Source organism: Salvelinus sp. IW2-2015, linkage group LG6.2 (genome assembly GCF_002910315.2).
Source record: "Salvelinus sp. IW2-2015 linkage group LG6.2, ASM291031v2, whole genome shotgun sequence".
In the NCBI taxonomy this organism is placed as follows: Eukaryota; Metazoa; Chordata; class Actinopteri; order Salmoniformes; family Salmonidae; genus Salvelinus; species Salvelinus sp. IW2-2015.
In genome coordinates, this window is record NC_036846.1 from 14,081,595 (window position 1) to 14,106,280 (window position 24,686).

At 42.4% G+C, this 24,686-nt stretch overlaps 1 protein-coding gene across 2 annotated transcripts in view; it reads left to right on the top strand.

The window, feature by feature from the left end:
- Window positions 1–24,686, top strand: part of LOC111965853 (GPI ethanolamine phosphate transferase 2-like) — a 133,809-nt gene that overhangs the window by 75,654 nt on the left and 33,469 nt on the right. The window contains exons 7-10 of one of the 2 annotated variants that reach the window (XR_011480103.1): window positions 4,465–4,682; window positions 7,345–7,620; window positions 10,355–10,415; window positions 10,519–12,264. Coding sequence is in view for 1 of the 2 variants with exons in the window: in XM_023990223.2 (XP_023845991.1) it covers window positions 4,465–4,682; window positions 7,345–7,620; window positions 17,942–18,372; window positions 22,684–22,875 (1,117 nt within the window). In the remaining variant the exon portion in view is untranslated. Of the gene's footprint in view, window positions 1–4,464; window positions 4,683–7,344; window positions 7,621–10,354; window positions 10,416–10,518; window positions 12,265–17,941; window positions 18,373–22,683; window positions 22,876–24,686 lie in introns of those variants that run through there. The other variant, XM_023990223.2, reaches the window with a different exon arrangement.

Sequence of the window (24,686 nt, forward strand, 5' to 3'; positions counted from 1 at the left end):
GCGCTGGGGAGACGGATGGCTCAGATGGCGCTGGGGAGACGGATGGCTCAGATGCGCTGAGGAGACGGAGGCTCAGATGGCGCTGGGGAGACGGATGGCTCAGATGGCGCTGGGGGACGGATGGCTCAGATGGCACTGGCAGACGTGATGGCTCTGGCCGGATGAGGCGCACTGTAGGCCTGGTGCGTGGTGCCGGAACTGGAGGCACCGGGCTAAGGACACGCACCTTCAGGCTAGTGCGGGGAGAAGGAACAGGGCATACAGGACCCTGGAGACGCACATTAGGCCTAGTGCGTGGTGCCGGAACTGGTGGTACCGGGCTGGGGACACGCATCTCAGGGCTAGTGCGGGGAGCAGCAACAGGACGCACAGGACTCTGGGAACACACAGGAAGCTTGGTGCGTGGTACCAGACTGGAGACACGCACCATAGGGCTAGTACGTGGAGGAGGAACAGGGCACACTGGACTCTCGAGGCGCACTATAGGCCTGGTGCGTGGTACCGGTACTGGTGGTACCAGGCTGAGGGCACGCACCTCAGGAAGAGTGCGGGAAGAAGGAACAGTGCGTACAGGGCTCAGGAGACGCACAGGAGGCTTCCCAACCTTACCTGGTTGTATGCTCCCCCATATCAACATCTCTCTCTCTTCGCTCTCCTCCAATAACACCAACAACTCCTCAAATGTCTCATAATCTCCCATCCTTTCACTTTCCTCCAATCTGTCCAATAACTCCTCCACATTCTCCGACTCATACCTTCGTTTAGCCAACTGCTCCTGATGGTAAGCACGGGGAACTGGCTCAATTCTCCCACTTGACCCAGCCACACTCCCCGTGTGCCCTCCCCCAATAAATTTTTGGGGTAGCCTCTCGGGCTTCCAGCCACTCTGCCTTGATTTACGCTGCTTGGTCCCATGTTGGTGGGGAATTCTGTCACGATCGTGTGGAGGAGAGACGGACCAAAACGCAGCATGTGGAAAATAAGCCATCTTCTTTTATTATAACGACGAAGATGAACATGAAACGAAACACTTATACAAACTATACAAAAACAACAAACGACCGTGAAGCTACMAACGCAAGTGCACACACAAACTACTTACGTTCAACATAGACAATTCCCCACAAACAGCTAAAGCCTATGGTTGCCTTAAATATGGCTCCCAATCAGAGACAACAATAACCAGCTGTCTCTAATTGAGACCCAATTCAGGCAACCATAGACTTTCCTAGATACCTACACTCAACCATAGCCACAGCTAGACTACTATACTAAACATAAACCCAACTACTCTAATAAACCCCCTAAACCTTACAACCACCCTAGACACTACAAAAAACACATACATTCCCCATGTCACACCCTGACCTAACTAAAATAATTAAGAAAACAAAGAATACTAAGGCCAGGGCGTGACAAGAATGCGTATTTTATGGCTTGTGTGTTGAAGTGTTGAAAGTGTTGAATACAAAAGTGTTGACAGTGCTGAGTAAGCACTTAAACATGAACTCACTCATAAAAACAGCAGCTCTTTGCTGTATTCGTTGAGACTCTCTCTAGTCATGGTTTTAAACATTTTGAAATCTCACATTATCAATTTTGTTTTAGCTTTCTTTTATGCCTGCTACGTTACTGCAGGTACGGTAATCTGAGCCATCTGATTGGTCAGCGGTACGCCTATAGTGTACTTGATTTGCTTTCTGGGCCCGCCGGGAAGGCAGAGTTTGTGCCTTCAGACACATGAAATGGTTCAAAATGGCAACAGTTTGCAGCTGAATCGCATGCACCTACCGCCAACAGCCTGAGATGAATAAAACAAAATAGGAACACACGGCTTTATCGTTGGATTTTTTACAGAAATATTTGGCGATGGACTAGAAATGCCTTGGAGATTTCCGATTGGTGACCACTGCTTAAGAAAGTTGAGTGAAGTTCAATCTCATGCTTCTCTCTGTGGACTTGTATTATCTGTGTGGCAGTCACGGGGAGCAGCGCGGCAGTCTCAGGCTACTGCTTGCGCCACTTAGAGGGAACAATGGTCACTGTTATAATCCCCCAAAATATATTTTTTACGGTTGTGACTGTTATTGCATTTTGATGATGGTCGTCGTCCATAATTGTCAGTCATTATACAGTTGCTCTACCCAAAATTCTATTCTACAAGGTTATCAACATGCTCTAATTAAATTAATACATAAAAGTGAACAATGTTGAGGGATTTAAAAAAATACCAGCAGCCATTGCACGGATTGAGGGAGACAATGCCATCCTGTCTGATGTTCAGACTCTGCTTGCAGATGTAAGAGAAGAAAACCTTACTGCCCTGCCCACTTCGCTGTTGCTCCAAGCAGAGGAAACTGCAGTTCTGAAATGCATCAAAAAGCGTGAAGACTTCTGCCTGAAGCCCATACACGCCGAAGCGTACATGTTGGACCCCAAGTATGCTGGCAAGAGCATCCTGTCTGTTGCAGAGATCAACAAGGCCTATGGTGTCATCACTACCGTGTCTCGCCACCTTGGCCTGGATGAGGGCAAGGTTCTTGGCAGTCTGGCGAAGTACACTTCCAAGCAAGGGCTTTGGGATGGAGATGCAATATCGCAGTTGTGCCAACATATCTCATCAGACACCTGATGGAAGGGACTTTGTGGATCTGAGGCTCTTTCACCTGTTGCCTCCATAATCCTCCAAATCCCACCAACATCAGCTGCCTCAGAGCGCAACTGGTCCTTGTTTGGGAACACACACACCAAGGCACGCAACAGGCTGACCAATTCAAGAGTTGAAATATTGGTGGCCTTGTGGGCAAATTTGAGGCTTTTTGAGCCTGACAACAAGCCATCCTCAACAAGGTTGGAAAGTGACAGTGAAGATGAGGCCTCAGAGTCTGCTGTTCAAGAGGTGGACATTGAGGAGGTCCAGGGAGAAGACATGGAAGCCTGAAAGGAAGACAACCAAAGCTTTAGTTTTTAGACTCTCATTTTACAGATGTATGTTGGAAATGTTTTTGGGTGATGCGATGGATCATTGGGGATCATTCAATATTCCCTTTCTTTTGTTGTTCAGTGAAATCATCCCATGTGAAGAGTCAACTCATTTCATTAAAGTTCAATTCGTAACTAAATTGTTTTTTTTATTTCTATTGGAAGCATTTCATAATTTGCAATTACGATAAGGTAAAAGGTTTATGCTTCTGTCTCCATATGATATGGTAAATATATCCAATGCAAAAAACATGAATATTAATTTGCATTTATTCCCATATATTCCCGTTTATTCCCACGGAAAGTTTCCACCTATTCCCCAAAATGTGCAACCCTAATCCTGACCATTACCATTACCATTATCCAGCCAGCAGCATACCACCCTGCATACCACTGTTGGCTTGCTTCTGAAGCTAAGCAGGGTCGGTCCTGGTCAGTCCCTGGATGGGAGACCAGATGCTGCTGGAAGTGGTGTTGGAGGGCCAGTAGGAGGCACTCTTTCCTCTGGTCTAAAAAAAAATATCCCAATGCCCCAGGGCAGTGATTGGGGACACTGCCCTGTGTAGGGTGCCGTCTTTCGGATGGGACGTTAAACGGGTGTCCTGACTCTCTGAGGTCATTAAAGATCCCATGGCACTTATCGTAAGAGTAGGGGTGTTAACCCCGGTGTCCTGGCTAAATTCCCAATCAGGCCCTCAACCATCACGGTCACCTAATAATCCCCAGTTTACAATTGGCTCATTCATCCCCCTCCTCTCCCCTGTAACTATTCCCCAGGTCGTTGCTGCAAATGAGAACGTGTTCTCAGTCAACTTACCTGGTAAAATAACGGTAAAATAAAAAAATAAAANAAATTCCCAATCATCATGGTCACCTAATAATCCCCAGTTTAYAATTGGCTCATTCATCCCCCTCCTCTCCCCTGTAACTATTCCCCAGGTCGTTGCTGCAAATGAGAACGTGTTCTCAGTCAACTTACCTGGTAAAATAACGGTAAAATAAAAAAATAAAATAAAATAAGTTGGGTCCGAGTTGGCAACCTCAATGCTAATGGAGCTATACACCTGCATACAAATGATATGGATTGAATGTACTGTTGGCCTACTTCATTTAAGTGCAGTTGATTGATTATGCGTTACTCCAAGTCTCCAACGCAAATTATTTGACCATGTTTCATTTGTGTAAATGATTGCTTGTGGGTTTTTTTTCTACCACAGGAGTAACTATTAGCATGTAATTGTGTTATTGTAAAATATATACAACACAGTCTTCAAAGGTTATACTTTTAGTTATGTTTTGTCTACGTGTGCAACTTCCAGTAGTAGTAGTAGCAGCAGTAGTAGTTTGTTTATTGTTCATGATGGGAAATTGATTGATTTATTAATATGCATATTATATCACAAACCCACATTTTGTCATTACACCTTCCATTACTCGCCCTCCTCTCATATCTCTCTCCCTCTTCTCATATCTCTCCCACAGAGGAGGGCTATGAGCAGTTCCGTGTGGCAGAGAAGTCCCATGGTAACTGGGTGAAGCTGGTGGTGGAGGGCAACACGTCAGAGGTGCTGACCAACATGGGGAAGAAGGTGTTCAAGCAGTACCTGGAGGCCCTCAGGGCCATGAGCGAAGCCCTCAGCAAGCAGCTGGGCAAATATGACATGTATTCCATGGTGGTGGGCATGGTCCTCGTCTTCCAGGTGGGTAGTGGGGTGTTGCCCCTAGATGCTTGTCAGTTTGTAATTTTCCTCACGAATTGCTAAGGTTAGGCTTGAAGGGAACCTGATCTTAGATCTGTACCCAGGGGAAACAGCACCTCGGAGCTGGTAGTGGGCCAAGGATCAGGAGGCAGGAACTTACCTGATGAGGGTGGTGGTGGTGATGATGTAGTGGATAATATCTTGTGTATATATACCTCACATGTGACCCGTAATAACACGATACAATTTCTATATTAACAAAGTCTATTAAAATGTTATCTGACTCCATATACACAATTTAGCAATGTGCAAGCAGGACTGTTGAGTTACAGGAAAAGACTATCAAGAAATGTCTGGGAGCTTCCAATCAGATATCAGACCTAAAGGATAAAGCTACCCAGAGGTGTGACAGAATGGGGGTTGTTGAGAGCAACACAGACAGTTCAGCATTCCTGAGAAACGCATCATGATTAGGAACACTTTTCTACATACCTAAACTGTTAAGTACAGTATATATGCATGCCAGTGCATGGTATGGTGTGTGACCATGGTGGGATATTGCTGATGGTATCTATGTTGTATGGCATTGGCCTAAATAAGCACTTAGCATTCTAAACTGTTGTGATGAGGTACCTACATCCATAAAGATCCCGCATCCAAATATATTAGCATTTTAAGATGCCAATTCTGCTCCTGAAGAGACCCAAAATCTAGACTAGGCATATTCATAGAACACAATCAATATTAATTAAACAAATGTAATGTTGATATTACACTTCACTTTATTAAAGCCCATGGTTTACATAGTGTTGATATAGCCTTCAATTATTAAAATGACCTTGAGCTAGTGTGAGAAGAATTCGACAGTTGGAACAGATCTCTACTGCTCTTTGTTGAGCAAGCATTTCTCCAAGTAAACTTTTTCTGGGGCCGAAGGGGCTCGCGGTAACTGTACAACTTTACAACATTCCTAGGCTTGTACAACGATTCTGCCACGTGAACGATATTGGATGGGGCAATTCCCACAAAACAAATTAACAAAGCTAAATCTGCCGCACTGACTGTTGCAGTCACAACTAATGTGCATTTCAATATGTTTTGATCATTTAATCTTGGAGAAGAGGCTTTAATATGCAAAAAGGTAATTTTGCGGTAAAAGCTGAAAACAATAATTAACAATCACAGAATGTGTTGGCAAATGCTCACTTGCATTCCTTGTGTAAGGGTTTGACTTAACGTAGGACTGTTTTGTATCATTGGTAGAGCTGTTTTTATAAAATATACTGTATGTTATAACCTCATGGGTTTAGAATAGGGCTGGGAACTGCCAGGGACCTTACGATATTATCACCATACTTAGGTGTCAATACGATAATGTATTGCAATTCTCACGATTCTAAATGTATTGCGATTCGATATTGCGATTTGATGTTCCAAACATATTGCTCACCATATATCTGCTGCAGAGAGACGAGAGCCATGAGAAAGCGAGTTTTGATCAGTCAGGGAGATAAAATTCCTGAAAACATGTTGGCCCACTATTTAAAATGAAGATGGAGAACAAGCTATAGGTTGAAAATTAGTTTTGGCGTAGGTACAGTCGCGTAGCACTAGCTTTTACAAATCAATACGTTGCGTCAAAGTATCGATATAATATCATCCAAAATAATATTGGGATATTTAACTGTCGATTAAAAAAAATAAGACTTTTTAAAAGTTTGCATCCACTTTTAGAATTTGCTTAGAAATGGTAAATACTCTACTCACAAGTCATTATTCCAGTTTGTACTGTTTTCCATTTGAATTCACTGGCTTTGCTGTCATGTTCACACTTTTAGACTGTTTTCCTACAATTTACCTATTTCTTATCAGAGATAAAATGCTAATTCTAGCATGACATAGAACGCTCTGTATAGACTCCCCAGTGAGCATTATTGGGAGCAGTGGGGAAAGTTGATAAAAATATCCCTAACTCTGAATAGAAACTAAGAAGTGTCCCTCAGAGGTGACTGCCTACCATCAGGAAGAAAGAAGTGAAAGATGCAAAGAGAGAGAAAAGAGGCTGTTTTCAAAAGAAAAAGTTTGACTTGTCAGCATTTTGTTACAGTCAGTACTCAAGGACAAAGCAACTAGTCATCTTTCTAGTGCACCGTCCCTGATAGATTTAGTCCGTAGAGATGGGACGAGAAAGGGAACTGCATAGCAACGAACATGGAACACGCGTCTTTGGTGTTTAATTTGAAAAGAAAGAGCTTGCATATTTGCTTCCAAGATGGCACATTCAAAGGTTCCAGTTGAAAGACTTCAGTCAAGCCAAAATCCAAATGCAAATATCGAGAAGCACACATGATGCTTTAGCTTTGACTCAATCCAAGCCACATCAACCACGGATTGACAAATGTTTGTTCTCTGTACCCACACACTCTACTTGCGGACCCTTGACTCAAGTGTTACCTCATAGCTTGCCCATTTATCCATCCATCTCTTTCCATCTGCTGTTTCCTTTACTGTTTGACTCATAGAACAGTTGCAACGATAGAGATGAGCTTGGTCTGTCCGGTGTTAGTGCTGTATCTGCATGCATATGTAAATACACCATTGAATCTGTTTTTACTTAATTCCAGGATTTTCTCAGTGTGTGCATTCCCCTTTCTTTCTCCAGCTCCTTCTCCTCCTGCTGCTGGCCATGCCCGAGGCACTGAGCAGTGCCTCAGAGGTGGATCTCCCTGTGTCCTCTGCTCTGCTCTCGCTGCCCTTCTACCTGCTGTGCCTGCTCCTCTCCTCCGTGCACGTGCTGGTGTGCACGTCGGCCGAGAGCTCCTGTTACTTCTGCAGCCTCTCCTGGGGACTGGTGTTCGGGGCAGTGGCCCTTTCCTCAGCCCTGCTCTGCATCCTGGTATCCATGGCAGCCAGGAGGGGAGCAATGCCCCCTGGGAAGGTGAGTACATCGACACTGAGACATTAGTAGCTCTTTGTCTTCTAAAGACTGGTCATACTTTACACTCTGCTGTTTTCCTTGTGTGTATTAAAAACAACCTAGCAATTAATGGTAGTAGTTACGTTTTTACGTTTTGGGTTCTTTTGAAGTAATTGAAACAAGCACCTCTTAACCATTTCATAACAGCATATCGTAACAGTGTCTTTCACTGACATTTCTCTTACATTTAAATTAGACCACTTTTGAGGTCTGAAAAGGTGCATTGTCTTCTCTAACCGTCCCCAGCCACAGTAGCCTATTCCCTGCCATCGGCATCATTGCGCAGACAGGTGAAATAATTGCATTAGCGTCATAGTGCAAAACAAGAGCATGTTGATTTAAAAAAAAACGCGCACCCATTGAAACTAAAAGTATTTGAAATTACACTGGCCTTTCTTTATAATTACTTATTTCTGTCCCTGCAAGTCTTACTTGCGAAATCAGTGGACCGAACAGTTTATTTCAAAATTGCACCTCAAGCATGCAACAAAAAGAGAAGTGAATAATGAACGTTAATTTACCCTTGCTAGATAAAGGCAGACAAGTTTCTAAAGACAAACCAGTATTTTTCTCCATCTAATGAGATTAGAAACACCAGTGTCACCAAGCTTTCTTAATTACAGTATGTCTGAAGAAGTGACCACTTCTCCCCCTTCTGGGAACTAACAGAAAGTGCTGACGGGTGAAAAGAACGTCAAGAGAGAGAAAAGGCTAATAAGTGAATCTGTTCCAGAGCAAAAATGATTGCCCTTCCCATGCACCTAAATAAAGAGCTGGAAGGAAGATATCGTCTTGTTTGTTGAGGTCGTGTTGTGCAGTGAAACATAGCGAGTCTGACAAGCCATTGATCACTTCAGTTATGTTTTCCGTACAGTCTGACATGCATTGATCACTGCAGTTATGGTCTTCTCTCCATAGAGTGTGAGTCTTGTTTATGTTATTTGGGGTTAGGGTTGCCTAACCAGATGTCAGAGGCACTTTTTTCATGTTTGAAATCTTTTGCAAAGTGGACATCTTGTGTGTTCGGCTCTCCTTCAGCTGGATGATTTGTCCAATGATGCTCTCTCTGTCCAAGAGACAATCACATTCTGGAGCTATGTATTAACATGACAATAGCAGTGTTCGAATACTCATAATAACTGCACTAATGCCAGCAGCATACCATCCTGCATACCACTGCTGGCTTGCTTCTGAAGCTAAGCARGGTTGGTCCTGGTCAGTCCCTGGATGGGAGACCAGATGCTGCTGGAAGTGGTGTTGGAGGGCCAGTAGGAGGCACTCTTTCCTCTTGGTCTAAAAAAATAAAAATAAAAATATCCCAATGCCCCAGGACACTGCCCTGTGTAGGGGGCCGTCTTTCGGATGGGACTTAAACGGGTGTCCTAACTCTCTGAGGTCATTAAAGATCACATGGCACTTATCGTAAGGAGTAGGGGTGTTAACCCCGGTGTTCATGTCGATATAGGACTCTTTTTACTGTGGATATAGATACTTTTGTACCTGTATCCTCCAGCATCTTCACAAGGTCCTTTGCTGTTGTTCTGGGATTGATTTGCACTTTTCGCACCACAGAACGTTCATCTCTAGGAGACAGAATGCGTCTCCTTCCTGAGCGGTATGGCGGCTGCGTGGTCCCGTGGTGTTTATACTTGCGTACTATTGTTTGTATAGATGAACGTGGTACCTTCAGGCGTTTGGAAATTGCTCCCAAGGATGAACCAGACTTGTGGAGGTCTACAATTTTTTTTCTGAGGTCTTGGCTGATTTCTTTTGATTTTCCCATGATGTCATGCAAAGGGCACTGAGTTTGAAGTAGGCCTTGAAATACATCCACAGGTACACCTCCAATTGACTCAAAATGATGTCAATTAGCCTATCAGAAGCTTCTAAAGCCATGACATAAATTTCTGGAATTTTCCAAGCTGTTTAAAGGCACAGTCAACTTAGTGTATGTAAACTTCTGACCCACTGGAATTGTGATACAGTGAATAATAAGTGAAATAATCTGTCTGTAAACAATTGTTGGAAAAATTACTTGTCATGCACAAAGTAGATGTCCTAACTGACTTGCCAAAACTATAGTTTGTTAACAAGAAATTTGTGGAGTGGTTGAAAACCGACTTTTAGTGAGTCCAACCTAAGTGTATGTAAACTTCCGACTTCAACTGTATAAATAACAACTGCACGAGGACAGACAGTGACTGACAGGCTGACACACGCGTCACAGTTACAAATGGTAGCTAGCTAGAAATTGTGCAAGAAATTTGTATTGAAAAGGAAAGTAGACAATGAATGCAGGGTGTTCCAGCAAGAGTGGACATCGAAATATTTATTTGAGGTATCGGGGAAAGCTGTGTGCTTAGTGTGCAAAGAGAGCATCGCTGTCTTGAAAGACTACAACTTGTTCTGACACTTCCAGACGAAGCATGCAGAGAAATATAGGAATATGTCTTCTGAGCAGAAGCAAGTGCATCGAAAGAGTTGCTTTCTCAGTTGCAAAAGCAGAAAGGACTTTTCACAAAACTGTGTTCAGCGAACAACAGAATTGTGAGAGCTAGCTATGTACTGTCCCACAAAATTGCTGAACGTAGCAAGCCATTCGCTAAGAGCGAATTCATTAAATAATGTTTAATTGACACTGCAGCAATGCTTTGCCCCGACACGAAAGAGTTGTTTGAAATGTTTCCCTGTCCAGACACAGTGACACGGCGCGTTGAGGACATCGCAGAGAATATGGAACAACAGTGAAAGACGAGGTAAAGTATTTTTCCTTGTCCCTGGATGAGAGCAGTGATGCACGTGACACGGCACAGTTGTTGATATTCTCTCGAGGCATAACCCCAGACTTTGTAATTACAGAGGAGCTTGCTTCAGTGCAGTCAATGAAGAGCACAACTACAGGGAAATGTTTATTGAGGAGGATAATTAGTGTGTGGCAAAACTGGGACTGAGTTTTGAAAGGTTATTCAGTGTGACCACTGATGGGTGCTCAAACTTGACAGGAAAAAACATTGGCCTTTTGAAAAGGATAGAAGATCAAGTAGCTGTGCTGAACCCAGATCAGAATAGTTTTTCCTGCATTGCATTATTCGTCAGGAGGTGCTCTGTAAATGTGTTCAGAAAATTAGCCATGTTGTGGATACAGTTACTAAAGTGGTAAACTTCATAAGAGCAACATCTTTAAACCACAGGCAGTTTGTCTCACTGTTGGAAGAGACAGAGTCGAGTCATGCAGATTTCCCCTACCACACAAACGTGAGATGGCTGCATTTGGGGAAGGTGCTTAAAAGGGTGTGGGACCTGAAGTCCGAGATTGCTGAGTTTTTGCAAATGAAAGGAAAATATGTGGATTTCCATCAACTGCAAGATAAAGAATGGTTGGCTGATTTTGCCTTCACCGTGGGCATCATGGCCGTCATGAATGAACTGAATTCCAAACTACAATGGAAGGGCCTTTTTGCACATCAAATGTACAGCCTTGTCAAAGCCTTCAAGGGAAAATTACTCCTCCTGACCCGCCAAGTAGAAGCCAACAATCTCACCCACCTTCTGACACTACTAGTCTGTTCCCTCTCAGATGACCAGCGGGAGTATACATTGCTGCTGCGTGCTTTGAACGGTGAGTTTTCTTGTCGTTTTGAGAATTTCAAAGTGTTGGAAAATGACATGTTGGTTTCCTCTACTTTCACCATCAATGTGGATAAGGCTCCCACTGACCTGCAACTTGAGCTCATCGATCTTCAGTCTGATGCAGTGATTGGAGAACTATTCAAAACAATGTCACTGACAAGGTTCTATGCATCTCTCGATGAACAAAACTTTCCAAAGATTAGGAGTCATTCTCAGAAGATGTTTGTGCTGTTTGGGTCAACCTATGTATGTGAACAGACATTTTCAGTGATTACATTTTTTCATTTTTTTCATTATAACCTTTATTTAATTAGGCAAGTCAGTTAAGAACAAATTCTTATTTACAATGACGGCCTATCGGGGAACAGTGGGTTAACTGCCTTGTTCAGAGGCAGAACGACAGATTTTTACCTTGTCAGCTCGGGGATTTGATTCAGCAAACTTTCGGTTACTGGCCCAACGCTAGGCTACCTGCTGTTATATTTTTCTAATATTTATATTTATTTATAACGTGTGGTTTTGGATTATTTGCATGCCCCTGCACGTGTTCTTTACAACACATTTTGGGTTTGAGTTTTCACTTTGAAGTGTAAATGTCTGTCTGTGACCAAACTAACTGCTTCTTTACATGTTGGTGTGAGATTTTGTAAAACCTCCCAACCGCTAGTACTGTGTAGTCTAATAAACCACCCTTATCAACAAATTCTCACTGCGGAATAAGACGTTTATCCACGTTTCTCTCTGCTATTTTCAAGGCACAGATCATCTCTTATTGACTCTCACCTCTCAGCAATCCTGCGCATAGCAATGTCAGAAACTGTACTGGACTTCACTGCTCTAGTCAATGCCCATCAGAGACTTCACTCCTCACACTGATTGAGTAGTTTAAATGTAATGTTGAGCTCTCTCTTTGGCTTTTTGTGCATACCCATTAACGAGTTCTGTCCGTGGTGCTGAATGCACAGTATACTTTTCCTTCCGTGTAGTTCATTGCATGTTTAATAATTAAAATACCTACCAAAAGGAGAACATGGGGATGTGGTTTATTTCTGTGCATGTTAAAAAAGTAAAATAAGTAGCATATCTGGAGGTGATTTACAGTAGATATATCTGTCAACATAGTCATACACATGATGTATAATCCTGTAATATTATTCTGGCATGCGATGGCAAAAATACATTCTAATGTGGCCCTCCATGGAAAATAATTTCCCAGGCCTGATAGGGTGTCATTAAGGACTCAGGCAAAGACTTAAGTGACGGTGCGTGAACACAAACAGCACTCTGGATGATAAACACGCATTATGAGCAAACGGGATCTCAGGCAGTGTGCCAGTTTGGTATTGGATTATAGATATATACATACAGTGCATTCGGAAAGTATTAAGACCCCTTGACTTTTTCCACATTTTATTCCACATTTTAGCCTTATTCTAAAATGAATTATAAATTAAAACATTTTCCTCATCAATCTACACACATTACCCCATTATGACAAAGTGAAAACACATTTTTAGAAATGTTTGCAAATTTATTACAAATAAAAAACAGAAATACCTTATTTAAGTATTCAGACCCTTTGCTATGAGACTCGAAACCTGCTCCAGAGCGCTCAGGACCTCAGACTGGGGCAAAGGTTCACCTTCCAACAGGACAACAAGCCTAAGCACATATCCAAGACAACGCAGAAGTGGCGTCGCGACAAGTCTCTGAATGTCCTTGAGCGGCCCAGCCAGAGCCTGGACTTGAACCCGATCGAACATCTTGGGAGAGACCTAAAAATAGCTTTGTAGCGACCCTCCCCATTCCTCCTTGAGAGGATTTGCAGAGACGAATGGGAGAAACTGTAGTGTCATACCCAAGAAGACGCGAGGCTGTAATAGCTGCCAAATGTGCTTCAACAAAGTACTGACTAAAGGGTATGAATACTTATGTAAATCTGATATTTCAGTTTTTCTATTATTATAAATTAGCAAATATTTCAAAATACAGTATTTGCTTTGTCATTATGCGGTATTGTGTGTAAATTTGATCAATTTTAGAATAAGGCTGTAACATAAGAAAAAAAGTCAAGGGGTCTGAATACTTTCCAAATGCACTGTATGTATATACACTGAGTGTACAAGACTTTAGGAACACCTGCTTTTTCCTTGACTGACCAGGTGAATCCAGGTGAAAGCTAGGACCCTTATTGATGTCACTAGTTAAGTCCATGTAGGGGAGGAGACAGGTTAAATATGTTTTTTTAAAGTCTTGATACAATTGAGACATGGATTATGTATAAAATCAAGTTGTGTTTGTCACATGAGCTGAATAAAACCGGTCTAGTAGACCTTACTGTGAAATGCTGACATAAGCCCTTAACCAACAATGCAGAGTAAGAAAATATTTGCTAAACAAACTAAAGCAAAAAAAGTAACACAATAAAATAACAATAATGAGGCTATATACAGGTGGTACCGAGTCAATGTGCTGGGGTACGGGTTAGTCAAAGTAATTGAGGTCATATGTACATGTTGGTAGGGGTAAAGTGACTGTGCATAGATAATAAACAGTGAGTAGCAGCAGCGTAAAAAAAGGGGGTCAATGGAAATAGTCCAGCTAGCCATTTGATTAACCGTTTGGGGGTAGAAGCTGTTAAGGAGCCTTTTGGACCTAGACCTGGCGATCCGGTATCGCTTGCTGTGCGGTAGCAGAGAGAACGGTCTATGACTTGGGTGGCTGAAGCCTTTGACAATTTTTAGGGCCTTCCTCTGGCACCGCCTGGTATAGAGGTCCTGGATGGCAGTGATGTACTAGGCCGTACGCAATACCCTCTGTAGCGCCTTGCAGTATGTTTGCCATTCAGAGAGGAATGGGCAAGACAAAAGATTTATGTGCCTTTGAATGGGGTATGGTAGTAGGTGCCAGGTGCATGGGTTTGTGTCAAGAACTGCAACGCTGCTGGGTTTTTCATGCTCAACAGCTTCCTGTGTGTATCAAGAATGGTTCACCACCCAAAGGGCATCCAGCCAACTTGATACAACTGTGGGAAGCATTGAAGTCATTATGGACCACCATCCCTGTGGGACACTTTCGACACCTTATAGAGTCCATTCCCCGACTAATTGAGCCTGTTCTGAGGGCAAAACGGGGGTACAACTCAATATTAGGAAAGTGTTCTTCATGTTTTGTGCACTCAGTGTATATCAGTGGGGTCCGAAATGATAGACACTCTTGATGAAGTTGAACAATAATGACTGTAAAAGTAAATCATTAAAATACTCAGCTATATTTTATGCTAATACATTTGCTTTGATTAATATATTTTGTTCAACAAGTAATAATATTTGTTCTCAAGAAGGGGTAGCGGTCAAGATTATTGACACCCCTAAAGATTCTTATAAATAAAGTAGTCAAAAGTTTAGTATTTGGTCCCATATTCCTAGCAGACAATGACTACTTCAAGCTTGTGACTCTACAAATTTGTTGGATGCATTTGCAGTTTGTTTTGGTTGTATTTCTGATTATTTTGTGCCCAATTGAAATTAATGGTAAATAATGTATTGTCATTTTGGAGTCACTTTTATTGTAAATAAGAATATTATCTGTTTCTGAACACTTCCACAGTTGTGGCCAAAAGTTTTGAGAATGACACAAATATTAATTTTCACAAAGTCTGCTGCCTCAGTTTGTATGATGGCAATTTGCATATACTCCAGAATGTTATGAAGAGTGATCAGATGAATTGCAATTAATTGCAAAGTCCCTCTTTGCCATGCAAATGAACTGAATCCCCAAAAAACATTTCCACGGCATATCAGCCCTACGACAAAAGGACCAGCTGACATTATGTCAGTGATTCTCTCGTTAACACAGGTGTGAGTGTTGACGAGGACAAGGCTGGAGATCACTCTGTCATGCTGTTTGAGTTCGAATAACAGACAGGAAGCTTCAAAAGGAGGGTGGTGCTTGGAATCATTGTTCTTTCTCTGTCATCCATGGTTACCTGCAAGGAAACACGTGCCATCATCATTGCTTTGCACAAAAAGGGCTTCACAGGCAAGGATATTGCTGCCAGTAAGATTGCACCTAAATCAACCATTTATTGGATCATCAAGAACCTCAAGGAGAGCGGTTCAATTGTTGTGATATAGTTGAATCATCAGCATACATGGATACATATGGTTTGTTTAATGCCAATGGCAGGTTATTGGTAAAAATATAAATTAGTAGAGGGCCTAGAGAGCTGCCCTGCGGTACACCACACTTTACATGTTTGACATTAGAGAAGCTTCCATTAAAGAAAACCCTCTGAGTTCTATTAGATAGCTATGAATCCACAATCTTCTTATTATCAATTTATTTCAACCAATCATCAGTAATTTGTGTCAGTGCAGTACATGTCGAGTGCCCTTCTCTATAAGCCTGCTGAAAGTCTGTTGTTACTTTGTTTACAGAGAAATGACATTTTATTTGGTCAAACACATTTTTTCCCAACAGTTTGCTAAGAGCTGGCAGCAAGCTTATAGGTCTGCTGTTAGTACCAATAAATGCTGCTTTACCAATCTTTGGGTAGCGGAATTACTTTGGCTTCCCTCTAAGCTCAGATAAAAGATATGACAGATAGGAGTGGCTATAGAGTCAGCTACCATCCTCAGTATCTTTCCATCTAAGTTGTCAATGCCAGGAGGTTTGTCATTATTGATAAATAACAATACTTTTTCCACATCTCCCAAACTAACTTTACAAAATTCAAACTTGCAATGCTTTTCTTTGATTATTTGTTATTTTATGCATAAATACGATGGGTCACTGTTCGTTGTTGGCATTCCCTGCCTAAGTTTGCCCACTTTGCCAATGAAGTAATCATTTAAATAATTGGCAACATCAAATGGTTTGGTGCTGAAGAAGCCATCTGATTCGATGAAAGTTGGAGTTCAATTTGTCTTTCTGACCATAATTTAATTTAAAGTACTCAAGATTTTTTCCATCATTCTTTATATCATTGATCTTGGCTTCATAATACCGTTTTGGCTTCTTTTTGTTGAGTTTAGTCACTCCATTTCTAAATTTTGCAGTAAGTAAGCCAGTCAGATGTGCAGCCAGACTTAGCCACTCCTTTTGCTCCATCTCTTTCAACCATACAGTTTTTCATTTCCTCATCAATCCATGGAGCCTTAGGTTCTAACAGGTGCATGTTTAGTCATTCAAAATCATGTCAACCCCTATTATTTCCATGTAATTTATGTGATTTGTTAATACAAATTTTACTCCTGAACTAATTTAGGCTTGCTTAAACAAAGGGGCTGAATACTTATGCAAAGACTATGTTTTAGTTATCGAAATTGTTATTTATCTTAAAAATAACAACTATTCTTCCACTTTGACAGATTGTTGAAAACAAAGACAATTAAATCAATTTTAATCCCACATTGTAACACATTTTTTGAAGAAATCCAAAGGGGGTGTAGACTTTTGCCACTTCTTTCCCTGACATTTATGATACCATAATTGGACTGTACATTAAATCCCAGCCAATTCAGACACATTTTGTTGGGATTCAAGTGCCCTCAGTCCCTCAGCTCAGGGACCTTAAACCAAGGCGGGATAGAGGGATGACTAAGAAAGGAGAGATAGACAGAGTGAGTTTTTTTACCCAAAACTTTGTTTACACAAACAGCACTCTGTTTACATATTATGTTTTCCCCTCCGCTGAGCTCGCCGCGAGGTGCGTTCCTCCCGTTGATGGATGAGCTGCGCTTGGCGAGGACGAGCCGCTCCCTGTGGAGCAGCGTGTTACCGTGACACGCCACGGAGAGCCGTCACTCACCCCTCTGTCCTGCACACAACTGTGTACATGGAAAGGGATCACTGCAACTTACATTTACACATACCTGTTGGAAGGAGATTGAGAAACAAAAAATGAATATTATAATGCAAACAGTAAACAGATTTCAACAATCAGTCATTAGATTTAGTGTTATGAGCTTTCCTTTTGACGTTATTAAGATGTTTGCCCTGAAGCACAGTAAACACTCTGTCCCTGTGTGTTTTAGCTGCTGCTTCCAGTGACAGTGTTAACTTAGCGGGATCAGAGTAGTGCACTTACTTACTCTGTTAGGCCCCCTCTGAATACTGAGTCAACAAGATGCAGTTCACAGGACCAGGGGGAGTACTTTACAACTCAGTGTGGAGTGAAAACACACACACACATACACACACACACTCAGGGTCTCACACTCATAGTCCTAGATTAGGAAAATACTCTCTTTTTGTTGCATGTAGTTTTGCTGTCTAACTGCTTAGGGCAGGGTTTTGGGGATGGCATCCAAATGTCTTGTCTTTCTAGGTTGTGGCATCTGTGTTCTTGATATGTTATCGTGTTAGAGGGACCTTGTCTATACCATCTCTCTCCATTCACTTGTGTTCCTCTATATGGACCTGATTTTAAATACATCCTTTAACTTGATCATTTTGGCAAGTTCGGGTGACTCTGTATTAATTGTTAATTAATTGTATCACTTTGTGAAGTCATCTCTATTCTGTTTCCTTTCTTAATTTGGCCAATGTGTTTGTTTAATTAGTTGTTTTATATTCCAGTATTGGCCTGAGAAAGAGAATCACATTATGCTCAATCTCCCTTCCTCTCTCCTTTTCTCTTCTTCCCTAGTCTCCATCCCATGGTGGTGTCAGTGGTGGGTGGTCTCTGTCGGAGCTGGACATTCTGCTCCTGGCGGGCACGGCTGGCCACACCCTCAGCCTGTCGGCCAGCAGCTTCGTGGAGGAGGAGCACCAGGTCTGGTACTTCCTGCTTAACACCCTCTGCCTGGTCGTCTTCCAAGACGTCTGTCGCAAGTACTTCCGGGAGCGCCGTGCCAACATTGGGAGCTTGGAGGACGAAGACTACCTCCTCCCCTCCAATGAGGGGGACGCGGTTGCCTCACCGTTAGCTGATCTGGGGGTGACGGATGCAGGTTCGGAGAAGTGGCTTGCCCTGGCGACCCCACCGCTCACCCTGGCGTGTTGTCGTCTGCTGCGCTCGCTCAACCAGACCGGGGTACAGTGGGCTTACCTGCCTGACCTGGGACACTGGCTCAACAGGTGGGTGTGCTGAAGTTTGATACTTACTCTGTATTGTTGTGTTGTGTGTTACTTCACTCAGGATGAATGTTGCCATAAGCAGAGCTCCATACACTACTATATACTGTAGTGCAATTTGAATATATTTAATTTTCTTCATTTGCAGCAGCCTTTTTTAGTTAGCTTTTTGCCAGTTCAGATATTTTGCCCAATTAATACAAATTCTGGGTACACACTCCAAACATTTTGCACCCCACTGCTTTGTAAGGCCATCGGCAGTGATCCCCCCCCACCCCGGGCCTCTTTTCCAGCATTCATTGGTTTTCACGCTGCATTGTTACTGAATGTCAACTTTACTACTGAGTGTTGCACACAGCACTAGAGAGCCTCATTAGCTTGTGAAGGACCCAAGTCGGAGTACCTGTTCTAGAGGGCTGACTCACAGGCAGTACTAAGGTTGTCACCCCAGAGTTGGTTGACTGTTGTATACTGAATCAAAATATAAACGTAACATGAAAAGTTTTGGTCCCATGTTTCATGAGCTGAAACATTTTGCCCAGTCATGTGATATCCATAGATTAGGGCCTAATTAATTTATTTAAATGGGCTGATTTCCATATATGAACTGTGACTTAGTAAAATCGTTTAAATTGTTGCATGCGTTTATATTTATGATCAGTATACAAAAGGAACTGCTCATGGGATTGTTCCATAAAACTCGACCTTGTCTTAGCCCCCCTGAGACAGCTCCTCATCTCCTTGTTTCCAACATGATTTCTCTCCATTCTGTTGACCTATGGTAATTTTCATCTGGTTGTCTTAGCTGCATCTTACTCACTCCCTCAGGAATCAGGTTAACGTGCTTCATTGTCTAGCTATGTATTGTATCCACTCGGTCATTCTTCCTCCTTGGAGCTCCCTCAAGGCTGCAGAACCACCACACAGGCAGATGGCTTTTTATTTATGTGTTTTTATTGAACCTTTATTTAACTAGGCAAGTCAGTTGAGAAAAAGTTCTTATTTACAATGACGGCCTAGGAACAGTGCCTTGTTCAGGGGCAGAAAGTCAGATTTTTACCTTGTCAGCTCGGGGATTCGATCTGGCAACCTTTTTGGTTACTGGCCCAATGCTCTAACCACTAGGCTACCTACCTGTCCGGGCTGGTCTCCCAGTCGGAACCAGGGCCTATTCCACCCAATTAGATCTATGCTTTGGCCAAGATTTTGTCCACTGGCTTATGTAACTTAGTGGTAAACACCCAGGAAGTGTTAATTTGATGTATATGGTCAGCCCTGGAATGACTTCAGGTTCGCAATATTAAATCAGAAGTACCTTACTGTGATTGTTTTCAATTAAAATGGTCAAAAATAAACAAAAATAGCTTCTTAACAACAGTGTTCATTTTTGCTGCTATTTTAGCATTCGTCACTTTTTAGTCATTTCCTCCTTCGTTAGTTTTAGTTATTATCAGTCGACTAAAACACTGGACAATTTTTGTCTCGTTTATTGTCCTTGGTGTGGACAGCCCTTTTAGTCACATAATAGTCATATTGAATTCCTTGGTGTGGAGGGCCCTTTAGTCACATAATAGTCAGTGCATTGTTTTGTCAGGCAGGCAAACTCAATCCCACCAAAACAGGCTGAAACTGCAGGTGGTCTTTTCAAACAGCTCTTGCACTAAAAGGCATTATTGTAATTTTCACAATTCAATTTTATCCCAACCTCATAGTGTGGAAATGTATAGAAAAATCACAATCTTGACTGCACTGTGCCTTTTAAACATCTACGACCTAGTGAAGTTTTAGCTTGCCAAAAAACTTAGGAGATCATTACCAAGTTTCTTTGTAGTGTTGCCCTGGTAAAGCAGTCCTTAGGGCTCTTAAGACATAAGGTGATCATACTGTACATGGTTATGACAAGTCATATAACGCAGTATGACATCATCATAATGCCTTATACTCATGGTCTCTGAGTAAGGTGTTAGGAATGTTTCAATAAAATTGTGAAATTCAAAAGTGTGGCTCTAAAAAGTGGGTGAGCTTCTGAACATACAGAGAACTCGGTGAACCCCCCAGTACCTTGGCAAAGGATCTAGGCTAGTGAATGAAAGAACATTCCTTGTTTAGACCAAGAGAAAATGCATAGAGTGTTATCCATTAGAGACTGCTACCTTACCTTATTATCTCTGCAGCACCATAATGGTTGCTAGTTTCCTCACATCAAGGTTATAAATAAAAGTGGAGTAACTCCCATAGGAGCTAAAAGAAATGAGTCATATCCTTGGCTGTCTCTGCAGGTAGCATTAGTCTGTTCCTTTCTATTGTATGTTGAAAGCCTCTCTTCGGCTGCCCTGTAATTCTAAAGTGAAGAAAGCTCAAGGCAGATTTTAGAGCCAAGATAACAAGCCTAGATAGCCTCCGAATCCGAGCCCAAATCAGATTATCAATGAACCGCCGTACATTCGGATTCACTAAAAGATGTACAAAAAAAACTTCTGTGTGGCAGAAAGTTTGAGGAGCCTTCAGCGAACCCGTTGTTCTCATTGTTGAACCCAAGGTTTTTCTGCCCATTAGCATTCTCACGGCTCCACAAGTAACAAGATGAATGCCTTGCGCTGGGGGCACTGGGTTCAGAGTATTGTGGATTTAGAATTAGCTGACCTTATTCCTGTCTGCCGTTGCCCCCTTTTCCTATATTCCCCCTACTCTATGCTGTGTGGGTAATGTTCCTCCTTCAAGGTGCCTGTCTGTTCCTCTTACCCAACCCAACCCCCTGCCCTGATACCAGGGCTATACTGTCCTTCTGGCATATCTAGGCTGCATGTCAATAGTTGAATGTGGCTTCCTCTTCCTTGTCTCCTCTCTTCCAAATGCATTGATATGAATGCAAAGAAGGGTAGATGAAAGCACAAAAGTAGATGCTTACTGGGAAGTTGCTATCACCAGTCCAGTTCTTTCTCATCAGGGTAGATAATGTGGAGGAAAGGAGACAAAGAAAGTTCCTTCAAGCTATTGTACTCTCTTACTCTATTGCTTCCCTGAGATGTTCTCTTTTGTCCCTGAGATGTTCTCTTTGGTCCCTGAGATGTTCTCTTCCTCCCTGAGATGTTCTCTGGTCCCTGAGATGTTCTCTTCCTCCCTGAGATGTTCTCTGGTCCCTGAGATGTTCTCTTATTCCCTGTGAATAAGGACAAAAATCAAACACCCCAAAGCCTAACCTAATCCTAGCTCCTAACCCTAAAACTAACCCTACCTCCTCACCATAAACCTAATACTAACCTTAACACTAACACTAATTCTAACCCTAAACCCTCTAGATATAGCATTTGGCCTTGTGGGGACGAACACAATTTCCCCAGTTGGTCCATTTTTTGTATGTTTACTATACTTGTGGGGACTTCTGGTCCCCACAATTATAGTTAAACATGTTCACACACACACACCTCCACCCAGACAAATCCAGCTCATGCGCTCCATCAGCAGCAGATTTTAATTTAGAACGGAAAATGAATGTGTTTATGCAACAAATGTTAGTGCATCGAACCGAATCACATCGATTCATTTCTCTAATCAAACCGAATCGCACCGAATCGTTTCAAACTAAAATGTATCGTTCCTGTATTGTATTAGAGCCCATATATCTAGATACGTATAGAATCATCTTGAAAGGGAAAGTTGCACGTCCCTAATAAATGTGCCATTCTTATTTCCCCTTTCCAATTTTACAATGTATGACTGTGGTATGAGTCCAAGGAAATAACCTGGAACGGCACTAAACTCCACAAGAAATATCTTAATGCATACAATATAGCTCCTACCCCCAAGCCATAAGACTGCTGAACAATCAAATGGCCACCGGACTATTACATTGACCCCCCCCCCCATTTGTTTTGTACACTGCTGCTACTCGCTGTTTTATTATCTATGCATTGTCACTTCATCCCTATCTACATGTACAAATTACCTCTAACCTGTACCCCCGCACTCTGACTCGGTACCGGTACCCCCTGTATATCGCCTCGTTATGTTATTGTGTTACGTTTTATAATTTTTTACTTTAGTTTATTTGGTCAATATTTTCTTAACTCTTTTTGAACTGCACTGTTGGTTAAGGGCTTGTAAGTAAGCATTTCACGGTTAGGTCTACACTTGTTATATTCGGTGCATGTGACAAATAAAGTTTGATTTGATTGTTTTAATTTTTGAATGTTCATCGGAATAAAGTCAAATACATTATTCTAAAACAGATGTGTAACAAATTAATTGTTAACTCTATTGTGTAATTAGTACAGTTTGAAGTGGTTTAAATGTATATCTGTTCTGTCTCTACAGCTTGGAACACAAGATGGTGCTGTCCTTGTTCGCCGCCTTGTCATTGGCTCTGATCTACTTCCTGGTCCAGCGGAGATGTTCCTGGGTGTCCAAGATTGCCCTGGCCCTTGGCCTTCTGGGTGTCTACAGCTACCGGGCGGCAGTGGGCAACGTTGTGTTTCCGTGGCAACATGGCGGTGGTAACATGTCCAAGTAAGTTTTCGCCGACTGGGTGTACAAAACATTATGAACACCTGTTCTTTCCATGACAGACTGACCAGGTGAAAGCTATGATCCCTTATTGATGTCACTTGTTAAATCCACTTCAATCAGTGTAGATGAAGGGGAGGAGATGGGTTAAAGAAGGATTTTGAATCCTTGAGACATGGATTGTGTATGTGTGACATTGAGGGTGAATGGGCAAAACTAAATATTTAAGTGCCTTTAAACGGAGAATGGAAGTAAAATGGAAGTAAAAAAAAAAAAAATGCTGAGTTGTATTTGCCTGTTTTTCGAGCCATTTGATATGTGATCACATCATGGCTCGTTAATGAAGGATACACCTTAAGGCCTACATCAGCATAGAGTACACAGCAAGGCCACAGAGGAAGAAAGACTAGGGGAAAAAACAACCTTTCAATCATTTGTAGCCAAGTAACCCAAGGGGAAAACTGCTTTGAAACCCCTTATTGCTGTCTGATTAGAGATCATTGTGCTCATGTCCTTAGCCTGGCCCTTTCTGTATCAAGGTGATTAATGGTCCAATCAGAGAGGCTGATCGCTTTGTTTACCCCCGTGCTTTTGATTTCTAATGACCAAATGTGGAGCTCCTTTGCTCTGCCACTTGGCTCAATCCCTCCCACCCTCCCTATCACCAGCCAGCTAATCAACCCTTAGTACCCAGCCAGCTGCATCTTGTCCACAGCCCCGTTGACTGTGAGAGCATAATGAGTGTTCAGGTGCTGCTGCCCAGTTATCCTACCCCCCTTCCTTGTCTCTTACTAGACATGTTCCTGTTCCCTCCCCCCTACATGCTCTCCTTGACATTGTCTCTACTCCCACCTCACCTCTCACCCCTACCCACCCTTACCCCTCGTTGCACAGTACCAGGCGCACACCAACACTCCGTATAATTGACAACGCCACCGTGCCAAGTCGCCGAGTCATTAATCACCGCGGGAAGGTGTTTATGCTGGCGCCGCGGCAACCTCCTGGCATTTCCATTAAGTTGGGTCTACAACAGCGGTGGCCCCAGCTCAGTCACTCGCAGCCAGGCTAATCTGGTAGCATGAGACCCCTTCATCCCTTTGTGGCTTATCACACTGACCTAATAGCAGAATGAGGGTCTCCCACACTGTCTCGTTATGATAGTTCAGGCTGAATTTTTTTGTGTGTTTCGTAGGTCAAAGTCTAAAGGACAATTGGGCTTGACTGACAGCAAAAGAAAATAACATTTTGATTTTTGGGGCGTATGGTTCTTGGTATTGCTCTCTAGGCAGAATTTTTTTCTCTCCCAATGACAACATAATCATCCTTGCCATTTCCTTAACTTTAAAATCATGGAGAATCACCTGTGACATTTTATGGTCTTCACTGTAAGTAGTTGGTAGGTACAGATGTCGGATCTTAACTTGATCACTCTTGTCACAGAGAATTTTCCTGCTGCATCAGCAAATTCGAATGAGCCTTGTCAGTCCCTGAAAAAAACAGCAGTTTTCTTTCTCTCATTGCAGGGGCAGTCGAGTCATTGGGATCAGGGCAAATGTTCTCTCGCTCTCGCTCCAATTCTAGTCTGAGGCCCTATTACTGCAACATTCAGATGTACAAAAATGTATCTGAAATGAAGCCATCCACATCAACAACTGTTGTTTATATAGCTTAATAACACAAGATAGATATCAGTCTCTACTAGGCTACGACGTGCAAGTGTCAAGTGTATGCTAAGGTCAAAATTGAGTTAAATTGTGATCTAGTGGTTAGGGCTGATGCCTTCAGTGTGCACATATAGGCCTGCCTTGTTGGCA